The sequence below is a fragment of the Gorilla gorilla genome, chromosome 3 (genome assembly GCF_029281585.2).
Source record: "Gorilla gorilla gorilla isolate KB3781 chromosome 3, NHGRI_mGorGor1-v2.1_pri, whole genome shotgun sequence".
NCBI classification, from domain to species: Eukaryota; Metazoa; Chordata; class Mammalia; order Primates; family Hominidae; genus Gorilla; species Gorilla gorilla.
In genome coordinates, this window is record NC_073227.2 from 18,780,050 (window position 1) to 18,801,669 (window position 21,620).

The window sequence follows — 21,620 nt, forward strand, 5'->3', positions numbered from 1 at the left end:
AGTCATTTTGAAATGGTTTCATGGGGAAGGCCGTACTTTGCTTATGTAAAAGGCAGTTCTTGTACATTGCAATTCTATGGGGAACTGAAACTTCATTAGGGAATTATTATTTGGGGGATATAAATTTTCTGGAGCTTCTTTTATTAAATACCTTGTTTTTCAGTCTCTTGTTTCTGGCTACTTCATATTTCTGTATCAGAAAATAAATTTGTTACATCAAACAGTTACATATTCCTTTCCTTTTCTCTGAGGCCTTTTATTTTTCTTGTTTGGTAGTGAGAAAAAATACTGTTCTGTAGTTCAATTAATGAGTGATTTCATGAAGTTAATAACGTTAACTTTGAATGAGCATTATATCAATGTCTCTGTTGCTTTTGAGCCATGGGTTGTGGCTGAAACACATTTACATCTAAAATGGTAGAGGAATAATATTACATTTATTTCTGATCAATTCTGCAACCTCAGGCGTGTTTTTTCTGCAAAGGATAGAAGATAACGAATCTCATCATTATTGCAATGTTGTGTGTTGCCAAGTTCTGCCACTAGGGAGCAGTATCATCTATCAATTCACTCTGGCACTGCGCTTTGTATAGTCTGGATGAATGGGATGTTCGTTACGGAATGAGAGGGAGAATACATTTTATACACTAGCAAACACAGAAAACCCTGGCAACATTACCATAGTGGAATAAACCTTGGCTCTGGTCTTGTGACTACTTGCTGATGGCCTTGAGCAAGCCACTTCCCTTCCTTATGTAAAATGAGGGAATTGACCCAGATTAAACTCATTTCTGATTCTAATTTCTTCAGCATCTAAACTCGTCTAAAAGCAAACTAGTATAAAGGTCTTTTGATGGCATTTTGTGGAATTCTACTTTGCTTCTTTTCAATCAGCTCGTGTTTCTGGATATACATGTTCACTAGCCTATGCATAATTCTCTCTTTTTTTTTCTTTTCTTGGAGGCTTATTGTATTTCTTTATAATTTCATTCTTGTATATGGTATGCTTGTCACCTCAAAGGAAATTGGCTTAGAGTTTGTGTTTGGCTCACATCTACGGCAAAGAGAAAATGCAATTTAGCTTCCTTTATTCTCAGCTTTGGTTTCTCTAGAAAAATAAACCACGCTGTATTTGAAAATTATAGCTATTCCTATCTGAAAATAAGATTATTTCTTCTAGATCTATAGTTAATGCTAGTGGTTTGTCACACACAACTTGTATTGTAAATACTTTGCCTCCAAATAAATTTTTACCTATTTTTAGGAATGAAAAACAAAAAGTCAAGCTTTAGGGAAGATAAGTTCTTGACATCTGACAGTTTACAGATAATGTAAGAATATGATTGCAAGAAAAATGACATAAAATGTACATTAACATAAATCTATAACTGCTCAACTTGATGAAAAATATCACCATAAAATTCTGCCATTACTGAACCAACCGATATGTTTTTTCTATGACATTTTTGTGAGAGTGAATAAATTATCTGAGAATGTGTTTGCATCAAAAATACAGAATTTTGTAATAAACACATAAATCATGCAAGCATTTTTAAGCAAGATGCCTGATCCTAAAATGGGGGGGCATTCATATTAATTTCCCCCCTTCCAGCCTTGTTCTAGATATGGTACCTTAGAGCTCTGGATGGTAATGGGGAGCCATCAATTATGGAAATGTAGAAAAGGATGATGTAAAGAAAACAAATCTTATTGGAGAAGTCTTCTATACAACCTGCCCCACCCCCAAAAGCCTCAACCTCTCTGAGCCTTGCTTTCACTGAAGTCCTCTTTGCAGTTGTGGCCTCAGTTTACACTGGAGTCTGCTTTACAAAACGCTCGTATTTTTGTAGTCATGGGACCCATATATCAGCCAACATTCACTACAAAACGGAGCACTAACTTAATCCTAAAAGATGGGTTTTTCTTGCTGTCTCTGAGGAACCAGTTTGTTTCTTGTAATGGGAAATTCATACCACACAAGGAAGCTTGATTCCCTTTTTGCTTAGACTACCAGGTAGCTCAGAGGCAAAATAACAGTTTAATTATAGAATTTAGTGATGTGTGCCTAAGGATCTTACATTTTGTCTTTATTTTAATTATGTCATCTATGTAGATTTTCTTCTATTTTATTGTTCAAGTTTTTATTAACTAATATCTTTGTGAACTGAGGCAAAGGGTAGATAAACATACAGATAGAGAGGAAAACAGACATACTGATATGTGGAATAATGGTCAAAGAAATTTCTGCAGCCAAAGAAGTGAGAGTGGATGCCCATAGTGAACTATAAATCAGATGGCAATTATGAAGTTCATTTCTCATCTGATTTCTCTCCAGGACTCATTTCTTCATGAGTGCCTACAAAGCATATTATTATGACTGAGGCCATTTTTGTAACAGATGATTGTGGTCTGGTCTGTGATCCCTCAATGCTTCCCATCCCTTTCTCTGTTAAGAGGAGTGAAAATACTTTCTCTACATAACTCACCAGGTGGTGAATTGATGTGCTGGTTAAAGAAAAGGAGAAGGGCCAAGTGTGGTGGCTCACAGCTGTTAATCCCAGCACTTTGGGAGGCCGAGGTGGGCAGATCACGAGGTCAGGAATTCGCGACCAGCCTGACCAACATGGTGAAACCCCGTCTCTACTAAAAATACAAAAATTAGCTAGGCATGGTGGAATGCATCTGTAATCCCAGCTACTCAGGAAGCTGAGGCAGGAGAATTGCTTGAGACAGGGAGGCGGAGGTTGCAGTGAGCCAAGATCACGCCACTGCACTCCAGCCTGGGCAACAGAGCGAGACTCTGTCTCAAAATAAATAAATAAATAAATAAATAAATAAATAAATAAATAAATAAATAAATGGAGAACTCAGGTTAAGGGTCTTACTTAAGGTCACACAGCCAGGCAGTGTGCCTTAGGTTTTGGCTACTCTCCGTCCCCTTTTCACTGCGCTGGCACTTCCTGCTGTGAGTGTCTTCCATTTGCCCTCCAGAACCTCCCTCCACCTTCACCCTTCTCTACCCTGCTCTCTGCCTGGGGACACTGACCAGTAGGGTCACACAGGGACTGCCCTATCCTCTCATTTCTAGTTAGGTTTAGCCATTGGGAAGCCCCAACAGGAGGTCACAGGGAGGTTGGAGAGAGAGATGGGGTGTTTACTCCCTTGGTCCCCTCCCCAAGAAGTCTGCCTGGGCTGGTGGTGTCCTGGGGCCAGTGATCACTGCTCCTCTCCAGGCGGTGTGCTCCTTGTAGTTTTCAGTAACTGTCCCCTCATCCCTCTGCATCTAGGGGTAGGGCCAGCCCCGCTGCTGTCAGCCATGGTTCTTGCGCCATTCTTTGTTCTTCCCCCTATACCACACTCACCTGGTAAGTAGTTTCTTTGCCATAAATTTCCTTAAATTATCCTAATTTGAGTGTGCTGTCTATTCCCTGTTGGGACTCTAACTGGTACACTTTCCCATTAAAGAAAAGATGGCGCTAGTAATACATTATAGATGATAGCATTAGACACATGAAAGGTGAATTTGATGTGTTTCATTTATTGGGCAAAGTGAATCTTGGCATTGTCATCTTTTCCAGTCAAGCATTGTAAGAGGAGATAGGGGCACGGGGGAAAATGATGAGAGAAGCTATAATGGATACAATACCATTAAATGTCTTGGGCTTATCTTCCATTTATGCTTCTAGCACTACTGAAATTGATTATTTGCTTTTAGGCTCGTACCCGTATTTTCGTCTTCAAATTGAGTTGTTTTGCCTAAAGCCTTAAAATCTGTTTTCATATTAATTAATCAATGTTTTAAAATTAGATTTCTATCTTGTGGCTTTTCTGGGGGTATGCTTAGAGAGATAACATGATTATATATTTAATGCAATCCATATGTTTCAAAATAATTCATTTCCAAAATTGCACAACAAAGAATATGAATTTTTACAATCAATTTCTTCATCAATAAGGTAAGGCAATAAATAGGCATAAAGTATGTGAGACTCTGTCTAAAATTAGATAGTTATTTCCTGAAGTGTAATTCAATAGATCACCTTGTGTAAGATCACCCATGACCACAAACAATAATGCGAGAGGATCTTAGAAGCAAAATAGATGTTTTCATACTTACACTTTAAACTTCGATTAACATGACTTTACCTTTAATGTTTTGGCTTCTGATGTCCTTGGAAATGGGTTTGTCCACCTGTACAAGACAATGAGGCACCATTATCTCTTCAGTTGTGACTATGACACTATCTGATGTCTTGACACTCTCTGTGGTTAGGTTCCCAAGGATAAAGCCATAAGTCCCTGGGCTCTCCGGTTTTCAATGTATGGTTGGCTGTCAACAAACATGTATAAATACATGCACCTCTGCCAATGAAGGGTGCAGTGGCTTGAGTGGTGTTTGGTATAAAAACACATGGGATTGAGAACTAATCCTGCCTCTATTGCTGGCTTTGGAAAATACATTGAGTATATTATTAACTTCAGATTTTTCATCTTTATCATAGGAAAAATGCTCATCATTCATGTCCCTGAGTTAACATGAAGATCAATCTATGGGATCAGGTACATGAAAGCAATGAGGCAAGCAGGTCAGGGTATGGCCTCGTGGGAAGGCCTGGTTTAGGATTCCACCTCCAGCTCGTGCTGACTGTGAGAATATGACAAATTACTTAGCCTCAGTTTCCTGAGGCTTAGTTTCCTTATCTGTGAAATGGAGGTAACAAAAGCACTGATACCTTTTGAGGACGGGAGGACAACACGGAACACAAGCACTGTGCCGAGAACACAGGTGTCGCTAACCGCACTGAATTCATGTATCACTATTAATATTATTAAAGACATTAGTGAACTATTAAGGGGTACACAACTGGAAGACATAAGGGTGAAGAAGATGAAGATCATAAAGGGGTCCCTACATCTTTGAAAACCTTTAAGCCTAGGTTAATATTAGGGTCTTAGTATTAGTCTTTATTGGCACCAGGTTGAGTTGGGCATGGTGGGTCAGGGGATCATTGAATCCCCCGTTACCTCTTATCGTCTGTGGAACATTGAACCACAGTATTTATGCCTGGAAAGGGCGTGGCCCTTCTTCTTTTGGTTATATCTAATTAGGGGTTGAGTGTTGGTTGGATTATTTTTTTTTTATCGTGGCTATTGACTTCTTCATTACACCATCAGCTTTCAATTTCTCCAGGGTTACCTTGTGGGGACTGGGGTGCCGGAGGGTTTTTTCAATGTTCTTGTGCATGCTCATCTTTTAATCTTCCCTGCGTGCCTGCCCCACAGAGGGAGTCTCCCTCAATGCTCATGCCCCACGCTGCATTGCTAGCGTGGTCATGGAGGCAGGAGAGGTTCCCGTTGTCTCCATCTTAGGTGGGATTTGCAATCTCAGGGTCTTAGGATGGGGCTCCAAGTAGTCACAAGCAGCAGAATTAGTACAGGATTCCCCGGCCCAGGAATATTTCCTGTCCCTCCCCTGGGGCAATTCCCAACTTCTGTCAAATAAATATTTACTAGTACCTACTAATGTGTCTGTGGCAATGCTAGATTATGAGGGAACAAAGAAAAATACCAGCTTGGATTCACAGGTACATTGTAACAGATTTTTCATTTTGGGTACTACTGAGAATTGAGATTTGGGGTTGGAAAATTCTTGTGCCTTGTAGGATGCTTAGTAACATCTCTGTCTTCTACCTACTAGATGTCAGTAGAACTCAGCTGTGACAACCAAAAATGTCACCAGACTTTGTCAAAAGTCCCCTGGGGGGCAAAAACTTTCCATGGAGAACCACTGATCACAATGAAACATGTGCCAGTTGTGGAAGACTGCATCATATGGCTTCCTTCATCAGACCCCTCCAATGGCACTGGCTACGCTTGGAGATGCAGGTCTGTGTGCGTTTGCACCCTGTGCTTACCTCCATCTGACCAATTCCTAGAACATGGAAACTGCCCATCTGGGTCACTGCCTCCTCCCTTAGACTATGGGCACTGGCTCACCTTTCTACCCCCATTGCTAAGCACAGAGCTTGGTACACAGTACATGCTCAATAAATAGAAGGATGGGCAGTGGTTTAGGGCAAGACAGTTGTCAAGACCCACCTAAGGGGTCTAGACAAGAATTGGCCTTTGTAAAAATTATTGAAGATCCATTTCTTTTTTTCTTTCTTTTTATTTTCTTTGAGACAGGGTCTCACTCTGTCGCTCCGGCTGGAGTTCACTCTGTCACCCAGGCTGGAATGCAGTGGCACGATTTCAGCTCACCGCAACCTTGACCTCCGGGGCTCAAGCAATCCTCCCACTTCAGCCTCCCAAGTAGCTGGGACTACAGGCATGTGTCACCATGCCCAGCTAATTTTTGTACTTTTTGTAGAGATGGAGTTTCACAATATTACCCAGGCTGGTCTTGAACTCCTGGGCTCAAGCAATCCCCCTGCCTTGGCCTCCCAAAACGTGGGGACTACAAGTGTGAGCCATCACGTCTGGCTGGAGATACATTTCACAGATAGTTTAATCTCAACATAAATGTGCAGAACTAGTAAGAATCAACTCCTAGGAATGAGATTGTCATAAAAAAGATAATCTGCTTGCCATAAATACTTGATTTTTACAACATTGATTACAAATGTGAAACTCCTCCCCCACCTCTTTTTTTTTCTGAGACGAGGTCTTTTTCTGTCATCCAGGCTAGAGTGAAGTGGCATGATTATGGCTCACTGCAGCCTTGACCTCCCAGGCTCAGGTGATCCTCCCACCTCAGCCCCCAGAGTAGCTGGGACTACAGGCATGCTCCACCATGACCAGCTTTTTTTTTTATTATTTTTTTTTAGAGATGAGATGTTACTATGTTACTCAGGCTGCGACTGAGCTCCTGGGCTCAAGCAATTCACCTACCTCGGCCTCCCAAAATGTTGGGATTACAGGCACGAACTACTGCACCTGGCTAAAACTCCCTCTTCATCTGAATTGAGGCCAAACACTTGTTGAATTTATGAGACAACTCCCCTCTGAAATTTTGCTCACCTTGCCCTATCCTTTTTCCTCACATGATTTCATTTGACTTAATGTGCTGAGATTGTAGTTCCACCTGCAAAGTGATCTAGCCAAAGGAAGAAACTTGTTTTTAACAGGAAGCTACAAAGATGATATGAAGGAATAGAAAGTGTAAGAATAAAGACTTAAATCCTGGCATAGTTGTTTTTTAAAAAATCAAATGAGAATTATTCTTTGTAAAAAAAAAATTGTATTCATGAAGGCTTACCTATGTGGAAAGGGATTGCCAGTCATTTACAGGGAAAGTTCAGCTCAACTTTTTTAGTTCAGCGTTCTCTACTTTATAACCGGACCGGAACTGTGTCTTCAGCCACTGGTCCAATCTCTCTGGAATTCTCCTTCCCTGGCCACGCTTTATGCTCTGGTGATGAGTGTCCTGAAATGCTCTCCTCCCTCTCAGACAGCCCCTGGGGGACTGCCCTAGATGCAGATCTTGATGATAGCAGCAAATAGTAGCAGGAAAATAGAAGAATTTTGAAGGCCAGACCGAGAAATTCTTTTTTGTGAACAGAAGTTGAACTGGGGAAAGACTCGGTCTCTTTCCCTACTAAACAGGTACTTATTTTTAAAGCTTGAGTTCAAATGATTGAAAGTTTGTTATTTTTCATTCATTTAACCAATATCTATGGAGAACCTTTTACAAAGGCACCATGGTAGGTGTTGGGGCTAAAATAGCACCTGACCTCATGGAGATGTCCTCTGTGGACTGATTGCTTTGTGCTTCAGGCTGGAAGCACAAAGATGCATTTCTTGGATCTTATTGAAGATTCATTTCTTTTCTTTTTCTTTTCTTTCTTTTTTTTTTTGAGACAGGGTCTCACTCTGTTGCCCAGGCTGAAGTGCAGTGGTGCTATCTCAGCTCACTGCAGCCTCGACCTCCCAGGCTCAAATAATCCTCCCACCTCAGCCTATGTGCTGGAAGCACATAGAAATACTGTGTTTTCTATGTATTACTACAACAGTGATGGATTTTATAGGTAAGATCATGAAGGCTCAGAGAGGGTGAGTAACAGACCCAAAGGCACAGAGCTTATAAAATTGGAGCTATTAAAATGGAAGTGATGATGTTCATCCTTTGAGATTTTTGTTTGTTTGTTTGTTTTTGTTTTTGTTTTTGAGATGGAGTCTCGCTTGGTCACCAGGCTGGAGTGCAGTGGTGCAATCTTGGCCCACTGCAACCTCTGACTCCTGGGTTCAAGCAATTCTTTTGCCTCAGCCTCCTGAGTAGCTGGGACTACAAGCACCCACCACCACACCCAGCTAATTTTTCTATTTTTAGTAGAGATGGAGTTTTACCATGTTGGCCAGGCTGGTCTCGAACTCCTGACCTTGTAATCTGCCTACTTCAGACTCCCAAAGTGCTGAGATTACAGGCATGAGCCCCCACGTCCGGCAACAAGAATGTTTTAAGGATTAAATATCATTCATTCTTTCAGTTTGATCTCTACTGAGAATTTTTTTCCTTGACCTTCCTTGTCCTGCATTATCATTATTTTTCAAAGTACACTTGCTTATCTATTGTCTGTCTATTGTGCATTTATTTATCACTGGTCTCCTACCATTAGCATATATGTTTCATAAGCACAGGGAATTGGTGTTTCACGGATATGTCTTTAGAGTCTATAATTGTGTCTCATCCTAGCAGGCACCGATGACATAGTTCTTGAATGAATTTGTTGAGTGAATGATTGAAGTGTTTAGCTTCAATCATTGCTGTGCCCGTGTAAAAAGGAAGTGTTTGATTTTTCATCACTCATCTTGCTCCTTCAGTCTCTATCAGATATCTTCTGTGTAAATGGTCGGTGTTGCTTGATAAGATTTGTAGTTTCATTTTTCTGTCCAAATTAACAGAAGCCCTCAAGTTAAACAGACAATGAATATAAAATATGTGAGGAATATTCAAAAGCAGGTTAATACTCACTAATAACTGTGGTGCAAACTAAAAAAGAATAGTGAAATCCCTTTTTAAAAAATACAACTGAAAAAGTAATAGCCAGTTTTGGTGATATTTCTAAGGGGTGGACATTCCTATACAGAGTTTCTGGGATGGTAAATGGAAACAATTTTTTAGAAAGGAAATTTTACGATACATACTGAAAGCCTTTAAAATGTCTTCACTCAATGGTTTAGTAAAATAATTGAAAATCCCATAGTGGGTTATGCTTTGTCTACAAAAATTATACTTATGAATGCTTGTTTATCACATGAGAAATTGTTTTATACCAGAACTTAATGTGAGAAGAAAAATAAAGCAGGTATATACTAAACAATGAGGCTTCCCCTGTTTGACAGATATCTGCATAGAAAATACTGACAATGGCCCGGCGCGGTGGCTCATGCCCATAATCCCAGCACTTTGGGAGGCTAAGGTGGGTGGATCACAGGGTCAGGATTTTGGGACCAGCCTAACCAACATGGTGAAATCCCGTCTCTACTAAAAATACAAAAATTAGCCGGGCATGGTGACATGCATCTGTAATCCCAGCTATTCAGAAGGCCGAAGCAGGAGAACCACTTGAACCTGGGAGGCGGAGGTTGCAGTGAACTGAGTTTGTGCCATTGCACTCCAGCCTGGGCAACAGAGCAAAACTCCATCTCGAAAGAAGAAAAGAAAAGAAAACAAAATACTGATAATGAAGTGCACCAAAATGTTATGACCAATAACTGCAATCCCAGGGGGCGATCATTTGTATTTTATGCCTTCCTGGATTAAGAAAATTAAGTGTTAGCAAATGTTTTATTAAAAATAAAATTCTATGTATGCATTTAGGGCATTTGCATTTACTAGATTTTTTTTTTTTTTTTTTTTGAGACGGAGTCCCACTCTGTCACCCAGGCTGGAGTGCAGTGGTGCAAAATTATCTTTTGTAGCTTCCAAACAGCATTTTGAAATAAGCATGGTAGGATTTTCTGCTTTTCCCTCTTTGGTAGATAAAGTTACAAGAAGGCTTAGAGAGGTTTCGTGACTTACTTATTACCTCCCAGCTCATAATTTACCACGTTGGGCTGAGACTCTGGGCAAAATCTTATATTATGACCAGAAAGATTTGAGTTCATGTTCTTTCTCTGGAGAACGTGATGAGCATTAGATGAGATGCATGTCAAAGTCCTTAGCATGCTCTCTGGCTCACAATCTTCCACACATCTGAATTCTCCTTCTTTCTAGAGGTAGGGCCATGATGCTACCAGTCATAAGAGTCACCTCCCGTCCACCTCAATGAGCTTGACCTGCTCTTTCCCTAATAAGATGGCCTGGAGGACAGGAGATGGGGCAGTTTCTAGCTGGTTGGGAAGAGCCCTACACATGTTTGTGTCACAATGTCCAGTCTTTACTCACTCTTCCCAACCTCGTCTGTGTGTTCCAGGTCTGCTGTCCAGTGGAGATAGAGGTCCTGGTGTCTAACGGAAGGGGAGTGTCCATTGCAACCTTGAAATAGCGTGTATCTGTGCAAACAGAAAAATATGAAAGTCATACCTTACGTGGACTCAGCACATCACAATTTACAAAGTATCTGCACATCTACAAACTCATTGGATCATTACAATGTAAGTAAGAGCAAGCAATTCTGCTTTCATTTAACAGAGTAGGAGACTGACGTATGAAGAGGAGAAATTGCTCATCTCAGTGCACACAAAAAAATGCCAAAGTTTGAACCCGAACATTCTTCATTTTCTCATTCACCTTAGAAATTCTATAAATCTTACAAAATTTTGGCTATGCCATTCCCTTTAAAAATCTTACTAGATCCCACCCAGTCACACCCCATGCCAGCTCTCCTTTCTATATTACACACTTAGCATATTCTATCACATTCACTGGTTGAGCTGCCGGTTTCTGCCACTAGATTGCACCTTCCTGAGGGTATGGATCCTGCATTGTTTGTCTTTGTGTCCCCCAATCAATCCCAACATGGAAACTGGCACATAGTAGATGCTCAATGAATGCTTACTGAATGAATGAACAAGAAAAGTCATCATCATTTACAAGATGACTTTCTCCAAATACACTTCTATAGATTCACTTTAGTGGTTCAGGCCCTCAGAAATTGTGAATGCTTCCTCTTTCCCCTTACAATAGGGTGCTTTATCTCAAGGAACTTGCTGAAGCTGCCCTTTGTGCCACAGTTAGAGACAGAGGTGGGTGTGAAATTAGGTCCTCTTATTCTTAACAATTGCAGCTTTGCTGCCATGCCCTGCTGACGCTCTTAGGCTGGCTGGCTGCACAATGAATTAACCAAGTTAAAAAGTCTTTTTTTTTTTCATTCTACTCCCCTCTATGCAGACCTCATTTAACATTTCCCATGCTGCTGCATCCCTGCTTGTCCACCCTCCGTTATGCTCATCATTGTTCCTAGGGCTCAAGGAGAGCATCGTGATAATAATAGCTGAGAGTTACAGATCTCTGGCTTGGTACCAGGTCCTCTGGTGAGAACTCAACATGCATCATTCACATAATCTTCAAAAGAGCCCTCTGGGGCAACTTCTATTATTATGAACCCTGTTTTCAGAAAGAGAAAGTGGATTGGAGAGACTTTCTCAAGGTCACACAGCTAGTAAGTCATGGGGGCAGACATTAACCTAGGGTTGTTTAATTCAGAAACCACACCTTTAAATAGTGTGCAATATGGTGGCATGTACATGCATCTTCTTATTTTAGGCAGACTCCCGAGCGTTACCTGCATATTCAGATTCCTTTATAGGCCGGGCTGGTAAAATTTTAATTGGCTGCCATGTCTCTTCCATCCGAAGCTCAGGGTCATCATAGTCATCATCACTGTGGCCTTTTGTTCCATCCAGGACTGCAGCAAAGTTTCTTTCCTAAGCAGGTGGTAACATTCCAGTGAGTCAAAGGAAGGTACAATGTTGACAAAGACAGGCTACGGTGCTGGCTAGAGAAGTGGGGTAGACTTTCTTAGCTGCAAGTTAAATATTTAAGAATCTAGGGTCTGGGATCTTAAATAGAAGTTTGATTCTTGTGCTAGTGAGAATTCTAAAGATATCTCCCAATATTCTCATCTCTGATTACTCAATCAATACTAATCTAGGTAATGCTGTGAAGGGACAGTGCAGATGTAATGAAGGTCACTAATCAGCTGACCTTAAAATAGGCAGATTGTCCTGGATTACCTGGGTGGGCCCAATGTAATCACATGAACCCTCAGAAGCAGAAAGAGGACTTATTTGCAAATAAGATAATCTTGTATTTGAAGAATTCACTAAAAAATTATTAGAACTAATAAATAATTCCTCAAGGTGTCAGGATACAGGACTAATATACCAAATTCAGTTGTATTTCTATATGCTAGTAATGACAATTTATATTTCTATAAATTAGTAATAACAAATTGAAAATAGAAATTAAGAAAATTGGCTAGGTGCAGTGGCTCATGCTTGTAATCCCAGCGCTTTGGGAGGCTGAGGTAGGAGGATTGCTGGAGGCTAGGAGTTTGAGAACAGCCTGGGCAACAGAGTGAGACCTCATCTGTACAAAAATGTTTTAAAAAAGAAAACGATTATATTAGCAATAGCATCAAGGAGAATAAAATATATGGAAATACATTTAACAAAAGAAGTGCAAAATTTGTACACTGAAAACTGCAAAAACACTGTTGATAGTAATTTCAGAGGACCTAAATAAATGGAAAGATGACTAATGATCATGGGTTGGGAGACTTAATCTTGTTAAAATAGAAATACTTTGCAAATTAACATACTGATTTATTTTGCAGAAATTGACAACATAATCCTAAAATTCTTAAGAAAATAAGAAGAACCAAGAATAGCCAAAACAATCTTGGGTAAAAAAAAAAAAGATAAAGTTGGAGGACTAACACTTATTTCAAAAGCTACTACACAGATGCAGTAATCAAGACAATGTGGTATTGGTAGTAAGATAGATGTGCGGATAATTGGAATATAATTGAGAGTCCAGAAATAAACCTTCACACTGAGGGTTAATTGATTTTTAAGAAGTGTACTAAGACAATTCAATGGGTGGAAAGAATAGTCTTTCAACAGATAGTCCTAGGACAACTGGATATCCACATGCATGGCAGTGAGGCTGAACTTCTTTTTTATATCATATGCAAAAATTAAATGCAAATGGGCCTTGAATACAAATTTAACAGCTAAAACTATAAAACCCTTCAAATATTGGAGTAAATCTTCATTTCTTGGCTTAGGCAATGATTTCTTAGATAGAACAAAAAAACACAAGCAATAAAATAAATAGATAAATTGGACTTAATTAAAATGAAAATCTTGTGTGCTTCAAAAGACCACAAAAAATAAAAAGGCAACTGTGGAATGAAGGAAATATTTGCAAATCATGTATCTGATAAGGAGCTTAAATCCAGAATATATGAAAAACTCTTACAATACAATGATCTAAGGATAAATAACCAAATTTTAAAGTGGGAAAAGGATCTGAATGGATGTTTCTTCAAAGAAGATATGCAGATCATCAATAATCCCATGGAGAGATGCTCAATATCATTAGCCATTAGGAAAATGCAACTCAAAAGCACAATGAGATGTCAGCCATACAACACCAAGATGATTAAAAAAAAGACAGAAAATAATCAGGGCTGACAAGAATGTGGAGAATTTGAGGATCTCATGCATTGCTGATGGGAATGTAATAGGGTACAGCTGCTGCAGAAAATGCTTTGGCAGTTCCTCAAAAGGTTAAACACAGAGCTACCATATAATCCAGGAATTCCACATTCACACAAAAACTAGCACATGTTTATAGCAGTATTTTTCTTAATAGTAAAAAAGTGGAAATAACCCAAGTATCCATGAACTACTGCATAGGTAATAAAGTGTTGTATAGTCACACAGTGGAATACTATTCAGCAATGAAAAGGAATAAAGTACTGATATATGCTATAACATGGATAAGCCTTGATAATATTACGTTAAACGAAAAAAGGGAGTCATATACAAAATGGAATGTTGCATGATTCTGTTTATATGAAATGTCCAGAAGACGAGGATCTATAGATAAAGAGTAGATTAATATTTGCTAAGGTCTGGGGGAAGGGGGAACTGGGTTTCATTTTGAGATGATAAAAATATATTCATTGGAGTGATGGTTACGCAACTCTGTGAATATACAAAAAAACCATTAAATTGTACTCATAAAATGCATAAATTGAATGGCAGGTAGATTTTATCTCAGAAAAACCTGTTTTAAAAAGCAGAAGAGGAAGTCAGAGAAAGGAAGTAGACAAGAAAGAAAGAGAGATCTGGCAGAAGGACAATTTAGAGAGAGTCCAAGAGTAGAAGGATTTGACAACAGCCAGCCAGCAGGGACATGGGGACCACAGTCCTACAACGGAAAGGAACTGGATTCTATGAAACAACCCGAAAGAATCTGGAAGCAAGTCCCTCTTCAGAGCCCCTGGAGGAGAACGCAGTCCTGCCAGCATGTTGCTTTCAGTCCTGTGAGACCCAGAACGGGGAACTTGTTGAGCCATGCTGTGCCCAGACTTCTGATTGCATCCACTGTGCGATAATAAATGGTCAAGCTGCCAAATCTGTGGGGATGTGACATGACAGCAATGGAAAACAAATGCAATTATTTGGGTCTTTACCGTGAAGGGTGGGGCCTCAAGAAGTGACACCACTCTCTGTATATTGTGTTAAAATGTGACTCTATCACAGTAAAAGCAACTGCAATGTGAAATTTTGTGCTAAAGCTGACACCATCATTTTTGAAATTCTAGTTCATTCGATCAGGTTTAGGTGTGAGAATTTAGGTAAAATGTATAGTCAAGAAAATTCTGTGGGTTCATATCCCCCAAGCCGCCCCCTTCCCAAGTGAATTGGCCAAGACTGCCTTTTTTTTGGTCATTTTTACATTCCTGAAATGGAGCCAGGAGACCAGGTTACAGACCATTGGTACTGCACAACATTGAGGTGGAGTGTCATTGGACTTTGGACATGAAGACTTTGACTAAAGTCTTCACTTTGCTGGATTGGAGATATGCCTTTGCCCTGAAGCTTAGTTTTTTCATCTGTAAAATGGGATTCCTACATGTCTGTACCGTTAATAAGAACAGTTGCCATAAAAGACGGCCTCAACCATTCCTCTCTAACCTTAGATTTTGCTTTGGCTATTGTTGTAGACTAAATGTTTCTCTACCTCCACCCCACCCCCTACTGCTCACACACAATTTGTGTGTTGAAGCCCTAACCATCAGTGTGGCTATATTTGAAGATGCTACCTCTAAAAAAGTAATTCAGGGTAAATGAGGTCATAAGGGTGGGGTTCTTATCTGATAGGATTAGTGTTCTTATAAGAAGAGACACCAGAGAGTTCTCTCTCTCTCTTTCTCTGGGTTTCTCCCTCTCTCTCCCCACCCGTCCCCAAATGCACACACTGAGGAAAGGCCATGTGAACACACAGGGAGAGGATAGTCATTTGCATCCCAAGGGGATAGTTCTCGCCAACCCTACTGGCACTTTGATCTTGGACTTCTGGTCTTCAGAGTCATGAGAAAATAAACCTCTGTTGTTTGAGCCATCCAGTTTATGGCATATTGTTATGGCAACACTAGAAGACTAACACAGGCACCTATCAAAGGATCTGGGTCTGAACACTAGACTGGCAGGAATGGACACCACTCTGCAACAGATGCACTCACACACAATGGTCATTATAGGAATTCTGGAATGTGCTCCTCCGCATTAAAATCTGCAGCCGGCATCATGTTATGTGTAAGCACAGACATGACTCTTGATCTTGCATTCTTGGGAAGGTTACTTAAGCTCCCTGACTGATATGTTCAATCTGTAAATTGGAGATGACTAAACCCACCTTATCTTATTGTTGTTAATTGAGAAAATGTATCTCAAGTCTCTACTTTGGTATCTATTCCACAGCAGGAACTCAGTACCTGTTGGATCTTTTTTCTCTAGGTGATGTGCTGAGCCATAGGTAGAGCCCAGTACCCAGGACAAAGCAAAGCAAAGCTGCTAGTATGTGTACTCCAGGAAGCTTCACCACTGACACAGTAAAGGGAGAGAAGGTGTCTTGGTTCTGGAACTGTACACCCAGTGAGCTCTGAGCTGGAGCTCGGGCAGGAGAATCCTTTGGGGATTTGACAGATGGGTATTTGTGCAAAGGTGCCATTTACATACTGTTACGGCCATCACCAAGGCTCTCTAGGGCATAGCCTCTTGGGGGAAGTCTTGGACCTGCTGGAAGAACTGGGATGTGAGCCTGAACCCATTTTCCAACTTTCCACCCAATACCTTTGCTAGACTTGGTAGAGTCAGGACATGATAAGAAGGCTGGGAAGAACAACCATCACTCCAGGTAAGAAGAGACTTTTGCCCCCAGGAGTAAATGTAAGTGTTTTGGTGTACTTCTTTAGAGAGAGAGAGAGGAAGAGAGAGAAAGAGACATTTGTTTTAAATATAGAGTTATATCTATTTATCTATTAATGTATTATCTATTTTCTAACAATTTCAAGGAGTCTTAACTAGAGGTTCAATATTCTTTACCCATGAAGCTTTTAATTTTTACAATTTTTGTGTGTGCATGTGTGTGTATGTGTATGTGTGTTTGTATGTTTCTGGGTAAGGGTCCATAAGCTTTAGTTAGATTCTTAAAGAGCTACTTCAAACAGTAAAGAGTCAATGAGTTTATAAACAGAATCAATCAGTCAATCAATCAATCATACATCTGCCTATCTAATCTATAGATATGCAAGTGAAAACTATTTAAATTATATACCTATACATTTGCTTGTAATAAAATATATTGAATTAATGTTATAAATTTTAATCTTTTTCTCTAGTTGTTAAAATTATATGTAAATATTACAAATGATTTCATAAAATGGATGTATCAAGATGCAGTTACTTTTGTATTACTGAATACTTAGCATAATTCAAATGTGCTGCCATTTAAAATATATTATAAAATCTGCGAATATGTTTAAGTATCAGTACATATTTTAGATTAGCTTTTTAAACTCCCAAGTATGGAATTATTGGGCTAAAAATGGGTATTTTAATGTTGCTTACTTAATATTATGAAATTGCTCTCTGGAAAGTTTATTTCAATTTAAAATTTTACTATGAGTGTTAGGAAGTGCACTTCTCATAATGCACTTGCCGGCACAGTGTGTTGGTATTTTCACTTCATTCAGCCTTCACAATGACCATGTTAATTAATTTTTATTTCCATTTTATAGCTGAGGAATTGGAATATAGTTTTATACCCAAGAATTAAAATGCGGTTTTTCTTGCCAGGAAAGTATGCCACTTGGAAAAGTATTTTTTGTTGTTGTTGTTGCTGTTGATTTTTTTTTTTTTTTTTTGAGCAAGAGTTTTGCTCTTGTCGCCCAGGCTGAAGTGCAATGGTGCTATCTCAGCTCACTGCAGCCTCTGCCTCCTGGGTTCAAGCGATTCTCCTGCCTCAGCCTCGTGAGTAGCTGGGATTACAGGCTCACACCACCATGCCTGGCTAATTTTTTGTATTTTTAGTAGAAACGGGGTTTCCTCATGTTAGCCAGGTTGGTCTTGAACTCCTGGCCTCAGGTGATCTGCCCGCCTTGGCCTCCCAAAGTGCTGGGATTACAGGTGTGAACCACTGCGCGCAGCCTGTTGCTGTTGATTTTTAAATATTTTACCCAGTATCTTGAATCAAATTCATCTATTTTGCAATATTAAAGACTTATAAAATAGATAAGCAGCTGACTTACCCAGTCTAGAAGAGGCTTGTTCATCCTCTGGTACTGGCCTGCCAACACAAACAGACCGAGTGTTATTTTAATCACTGTGGTAGCTCCGAACATCAGAAAGACTGGGCCCTTGTTTTTCTCCAGAAATCTTTTGTCAGTTTTAATTAACTTATCTTGATTGTGATTTTTCAAAACTAAAGTGCATTTTTCTTTATTTCCCATTCTACCTGTTGCTCTTGCAAAACAGGGACAAAGAAACAGGAGAAAAGGAAACAGAATTCAAAGCAAACAGTGACTTGGAGGTAAGAAACTTTATCTCTGCTGTAGCAGGTCAAAATTCCCATTGCTAGAGAAACATAATATGAGAAGATCTCTCACAGCAATTGCTCCCAAAGTCATGAGTCAGCAGCAGCTCAGCTAATGATGAGGTTTATTTTCCCTTCTCTTCCCCCACAAGGCACAGCATGTTGCAATTGCAATAATCTGTCCACACATCTGTCTCCTGAATAGACTATAAGTATTTTGAGGACAGAAGTCATAGCTATTCATTCATCTATTTCTAGCACCTGGCATAAGACCCTGTATTGAACAATTGAGTTATGGACCAGGTGTTTGTTGAATGAAAACACAGCAGTTGCCTTTTCTCAGCACTCAACACTCCTATTTGGGCTTGTTTTATGAAAGATTGCCTGGGGTCATTCAGCCCACCCAGTATTCTATGTTTAAAATTTTACCCTCAGATTATGCAAAATCACTGCAGATTTTTTCATTCTTCATAAATTTTATTTTCCTAAATTGTTTTGTAGTTTCCTGCTATTAGCCTGCATCAGGAAGCATTTGAAACAATTTTTTAAAAATTTCCTTTTTTATATTAAATTCTCTTTATTAGCACATATGTGAGAAGTTTCAGGTCTCAGGAGCAGAAGCTGCATGCTCCCTAGCAACTGGTTTGCTTTGATTTAAGGATATTTCCCTTCTTCCTTTGGCTGCCAAGAAATTCAGGATAAATTTCTGAATTTCATCTAAGTATTGTGGAGGACCATGATGTGATAAGCATTTCTACTTCTTGTTCTGGCTTTATTATTTTCCCGTTTTGTTTTGTTTTGTTTTGTTTTTTCTTGTTTTTTTGAGACACAGTCTCATTCTGTCACCCAGGCTGGAGTGCAGTGGTGCAATCTCAGCTCACTGCAACCTCCACCTCCCGGGTTCAAGCAATTCTCGTGCCTCAGCCTCCCAAGTGGCTGGGATTACAGGAGCACACCACCACGCCCAGCTAATTTTTTGTGTTTTTAGTAGAAATGGATTTCACTATGCTGGCCAGGCTACTCTCGAACTCCTGACCTCAAATGATCCGCCTACCTTGGCCTTACAAAGTGCTGGGATTGCAGGTATGAGCCACGGCACCTGGCCTTTTATTTTCTTAAACATTAGTTATTTCACTCTGAATTCCCTTATCTTACCAAAATATGAAATAAAGAGTTGTTAATTGTATCAGCATGCCCAAATCTTTTCTAAGGTGTAATGTACAAATTAATGCAAATTTGGCTCAGTGGAAACACAGTTCTCTGGAATTTGCCTAGGACCAGTACATATGGGAAGTGTTAATGAGACAGAGCTAATCTCCTTGAAATAATGAGCTGGGAGGAACAGAATCCTGCCTACACCTGCCCCCGGCCTCAGCCCATCCTTGTGGTTGGATAGCAGCTCTAGGGCACTGATGACACCTTCCTGACCCAGCACAATTACATCCCCACTGAGATCCCTGGCAGAGGAACCAACACGTTTTCCAGCCCTTTAGAGCAGCAATTTGTACTCTCTCATGAATCGAGTTAAATTAATAAGGTCACCCATTAAAGACCAGCTGGCCCGGAAGGAGCAAATGAGCTCAGAATTATTGGGGATCTGCTCTGGCCTTCGTTATCGAGGAAAACAACTCCACTGTTTAATTCAGGGTTCAATATAATTTCATTTTAGGAAATTGGCCTCAAGGAGTGCGGTCATGATACTGACATCTTCTTAGGGAGCTGCGGGGTCTCCTTTCTCACCAGAGGCGAGCGTTCCAGCCTGAGACTCTCCCAGATTCCCCAAATACGCTTCATGCCCCTTCTGTGTTTGTGGGTGCAGACCCTGCCTGGAGCCTCTTCTCCCTCTCACCTCCCCTTTGCTTCCCAAATGCTCATCATCGTTTCAGATCCCATTTCTCTGCTTTTCTCTCTGACTACTCCAGGCCACATCAATCTCGCTGAATTGTTAATGCATGTGTTTTCTGTCTCACTCACCATGGCATTTAAATACGAATAGGCAGGATCTGATTACTTTTTTGCTGTGTGTTCTTTAGGGAAGGAATTGCCTTTTATCTCTCAGTCTCCTAGAGTACCTATCTGTGTCATCAGTGCAGAGTTTTGGAAAATGCAATTTTAAAGCCTGATCCTAACACCGTGCATCAGTTCATGTCACTCATTGCCCATGTCATACAGACTAGGTGCCCTGTGTGGCCCCCAGAGCTCAGCACAACCTGCCCCACCCTGCTCTCTGACCTCATCCCTTTTTAGCCTCTTCTCTCCTGGACCAAACTGTAGTCAGGCTACCTTGAACTCTCTTCTCTGTGAGGCCCTACCTTGTGGGATTCCACATTCATTTCTGCATTGTCCAATTTTTGCAAGACTCCTGCTAAGTCAGTTTAGCCAGAATCTCCCATTCTCCATGTCTGATCAGCCTCCATATCTCATCCAATCAGGGCCCTCGTCTGCCACCTTCCTCTGGTGATGTCTGATCACCCTGGTCTGCCTTCCGCAAGAACCTTTTCAGGTCAGTTTAGCCGGAAACCACCTCTGCCCCCGCCCTTTCCCTTACCCCTGAGGTTTCCTCTTTGTAATTTTCCTTTCCCAGACCCTCATGCCGCTCCCTTTAAGGGAGGAGACCACCCCTCATATTGTCTTATGCCCAATTTCTGCCTCCAAAGAAAGAAGTAAAAACTAAAAGGCAGAAATGAAATCCACAGGCAGACAGCCTGGCGTTGCACCCTGGGCCTGGTTAAAGATTGACCCCTGACCTAATCGCTTATGTTATCTATAGATTCCAGACATTGTATGGAAAAGCATTGTGAAAATCCCTGTCCTGTTCTATTCCGTTCCGGTTACTGGTGCATGCAGCCCCCAGTCATGTACCCCCTGCTTGCTCAGTCAATCACGACCCTTTCACGTGGACCCCCTTAGAGTTGTAAGCCCTTAAAAGGGACAGGAATTGCTCACTTGGGGAGCTCGGTTGTTGGAGACATGAGTCTTGCCAAAGCTCCTCGCAGAATAAAGCCTTTCCTTCTTTAACTCGGTGTCTGAGGGGTTTTGTCTGCAGCTTGTCCTGCTACACGTTGGCTATAAATTTCCACTTGTCCTTATTGTATTCTGAGTTGAGCCCAGTCTCTCCCGTACTGCACTCATTGTGGTAATCCCGTACCTATCTCCATCATCTGGAATAAAGCCTGTCTCAGCATTCTGCAATAAGAATCATAAAACTCTTCCTTTACCTCTTTCTCACCTCTGACTTCAGCTGCTTCAGCCAGCCTCTCCTTGAGTCTGCCAGCACACCCAGCTCACACTACTTCAGGAGCTTGCACACACCATCCCTCTGTCTAGAGCCCTCTTTTCTTGGCTCTTCCCATGCCTGGATCTTTGTTCATCATCCAACTGTGTCTGAAATGTCATCTCCCCTGGAGAGGTCTTCCCTGACTACCGGTGTCAAGCAAAAATTAAAGAGCACCTCTCCAGCGCTGTTCCTCACCACTCCTGGCACCTGGTATGGCAGTGAGAATGCTGCACACACGTGCGCACCAGGCTTGTCTCCTTTCCCTGTGGTGCTTGGCTGGTGTACATATCT

General features: G+C 40.7%; 1 protein-coding gene across 1 annotated transcript in view; it reads right to left on the bottom strand.

Annotated features, from left to right (window-relative positions):
• CLNK (cytokine dependent hematopoietic cell linker) overlaps positions 1–21,620 on the bottom strand; it is a 199,678-nt gene that overhangs the window by 69,348 nt on the left and 108,710 nt on the right. The window contains exons 5-8 of the mRNA XM_055384078.2: positions 17,769–17,806; positions 11,727–11,868; positions 10,388–10,494; positions 4,147–4,192 (exon numbers count right to left, since the gene is read on the bottom strand). Coding sequence (XP_055240053.2) covers positions 4,147–4,192; positions 10,388–10,494; positions 11,727–11,868; positions 17,769–17,806 — 333 coding nt within the window. The remainder of the gene's footprint in view (positions 1–4,146; positions 4,193–10,387; positions 10,495–11,726; positions 11,869–17,768; positions 17,807–21,620) is intronic.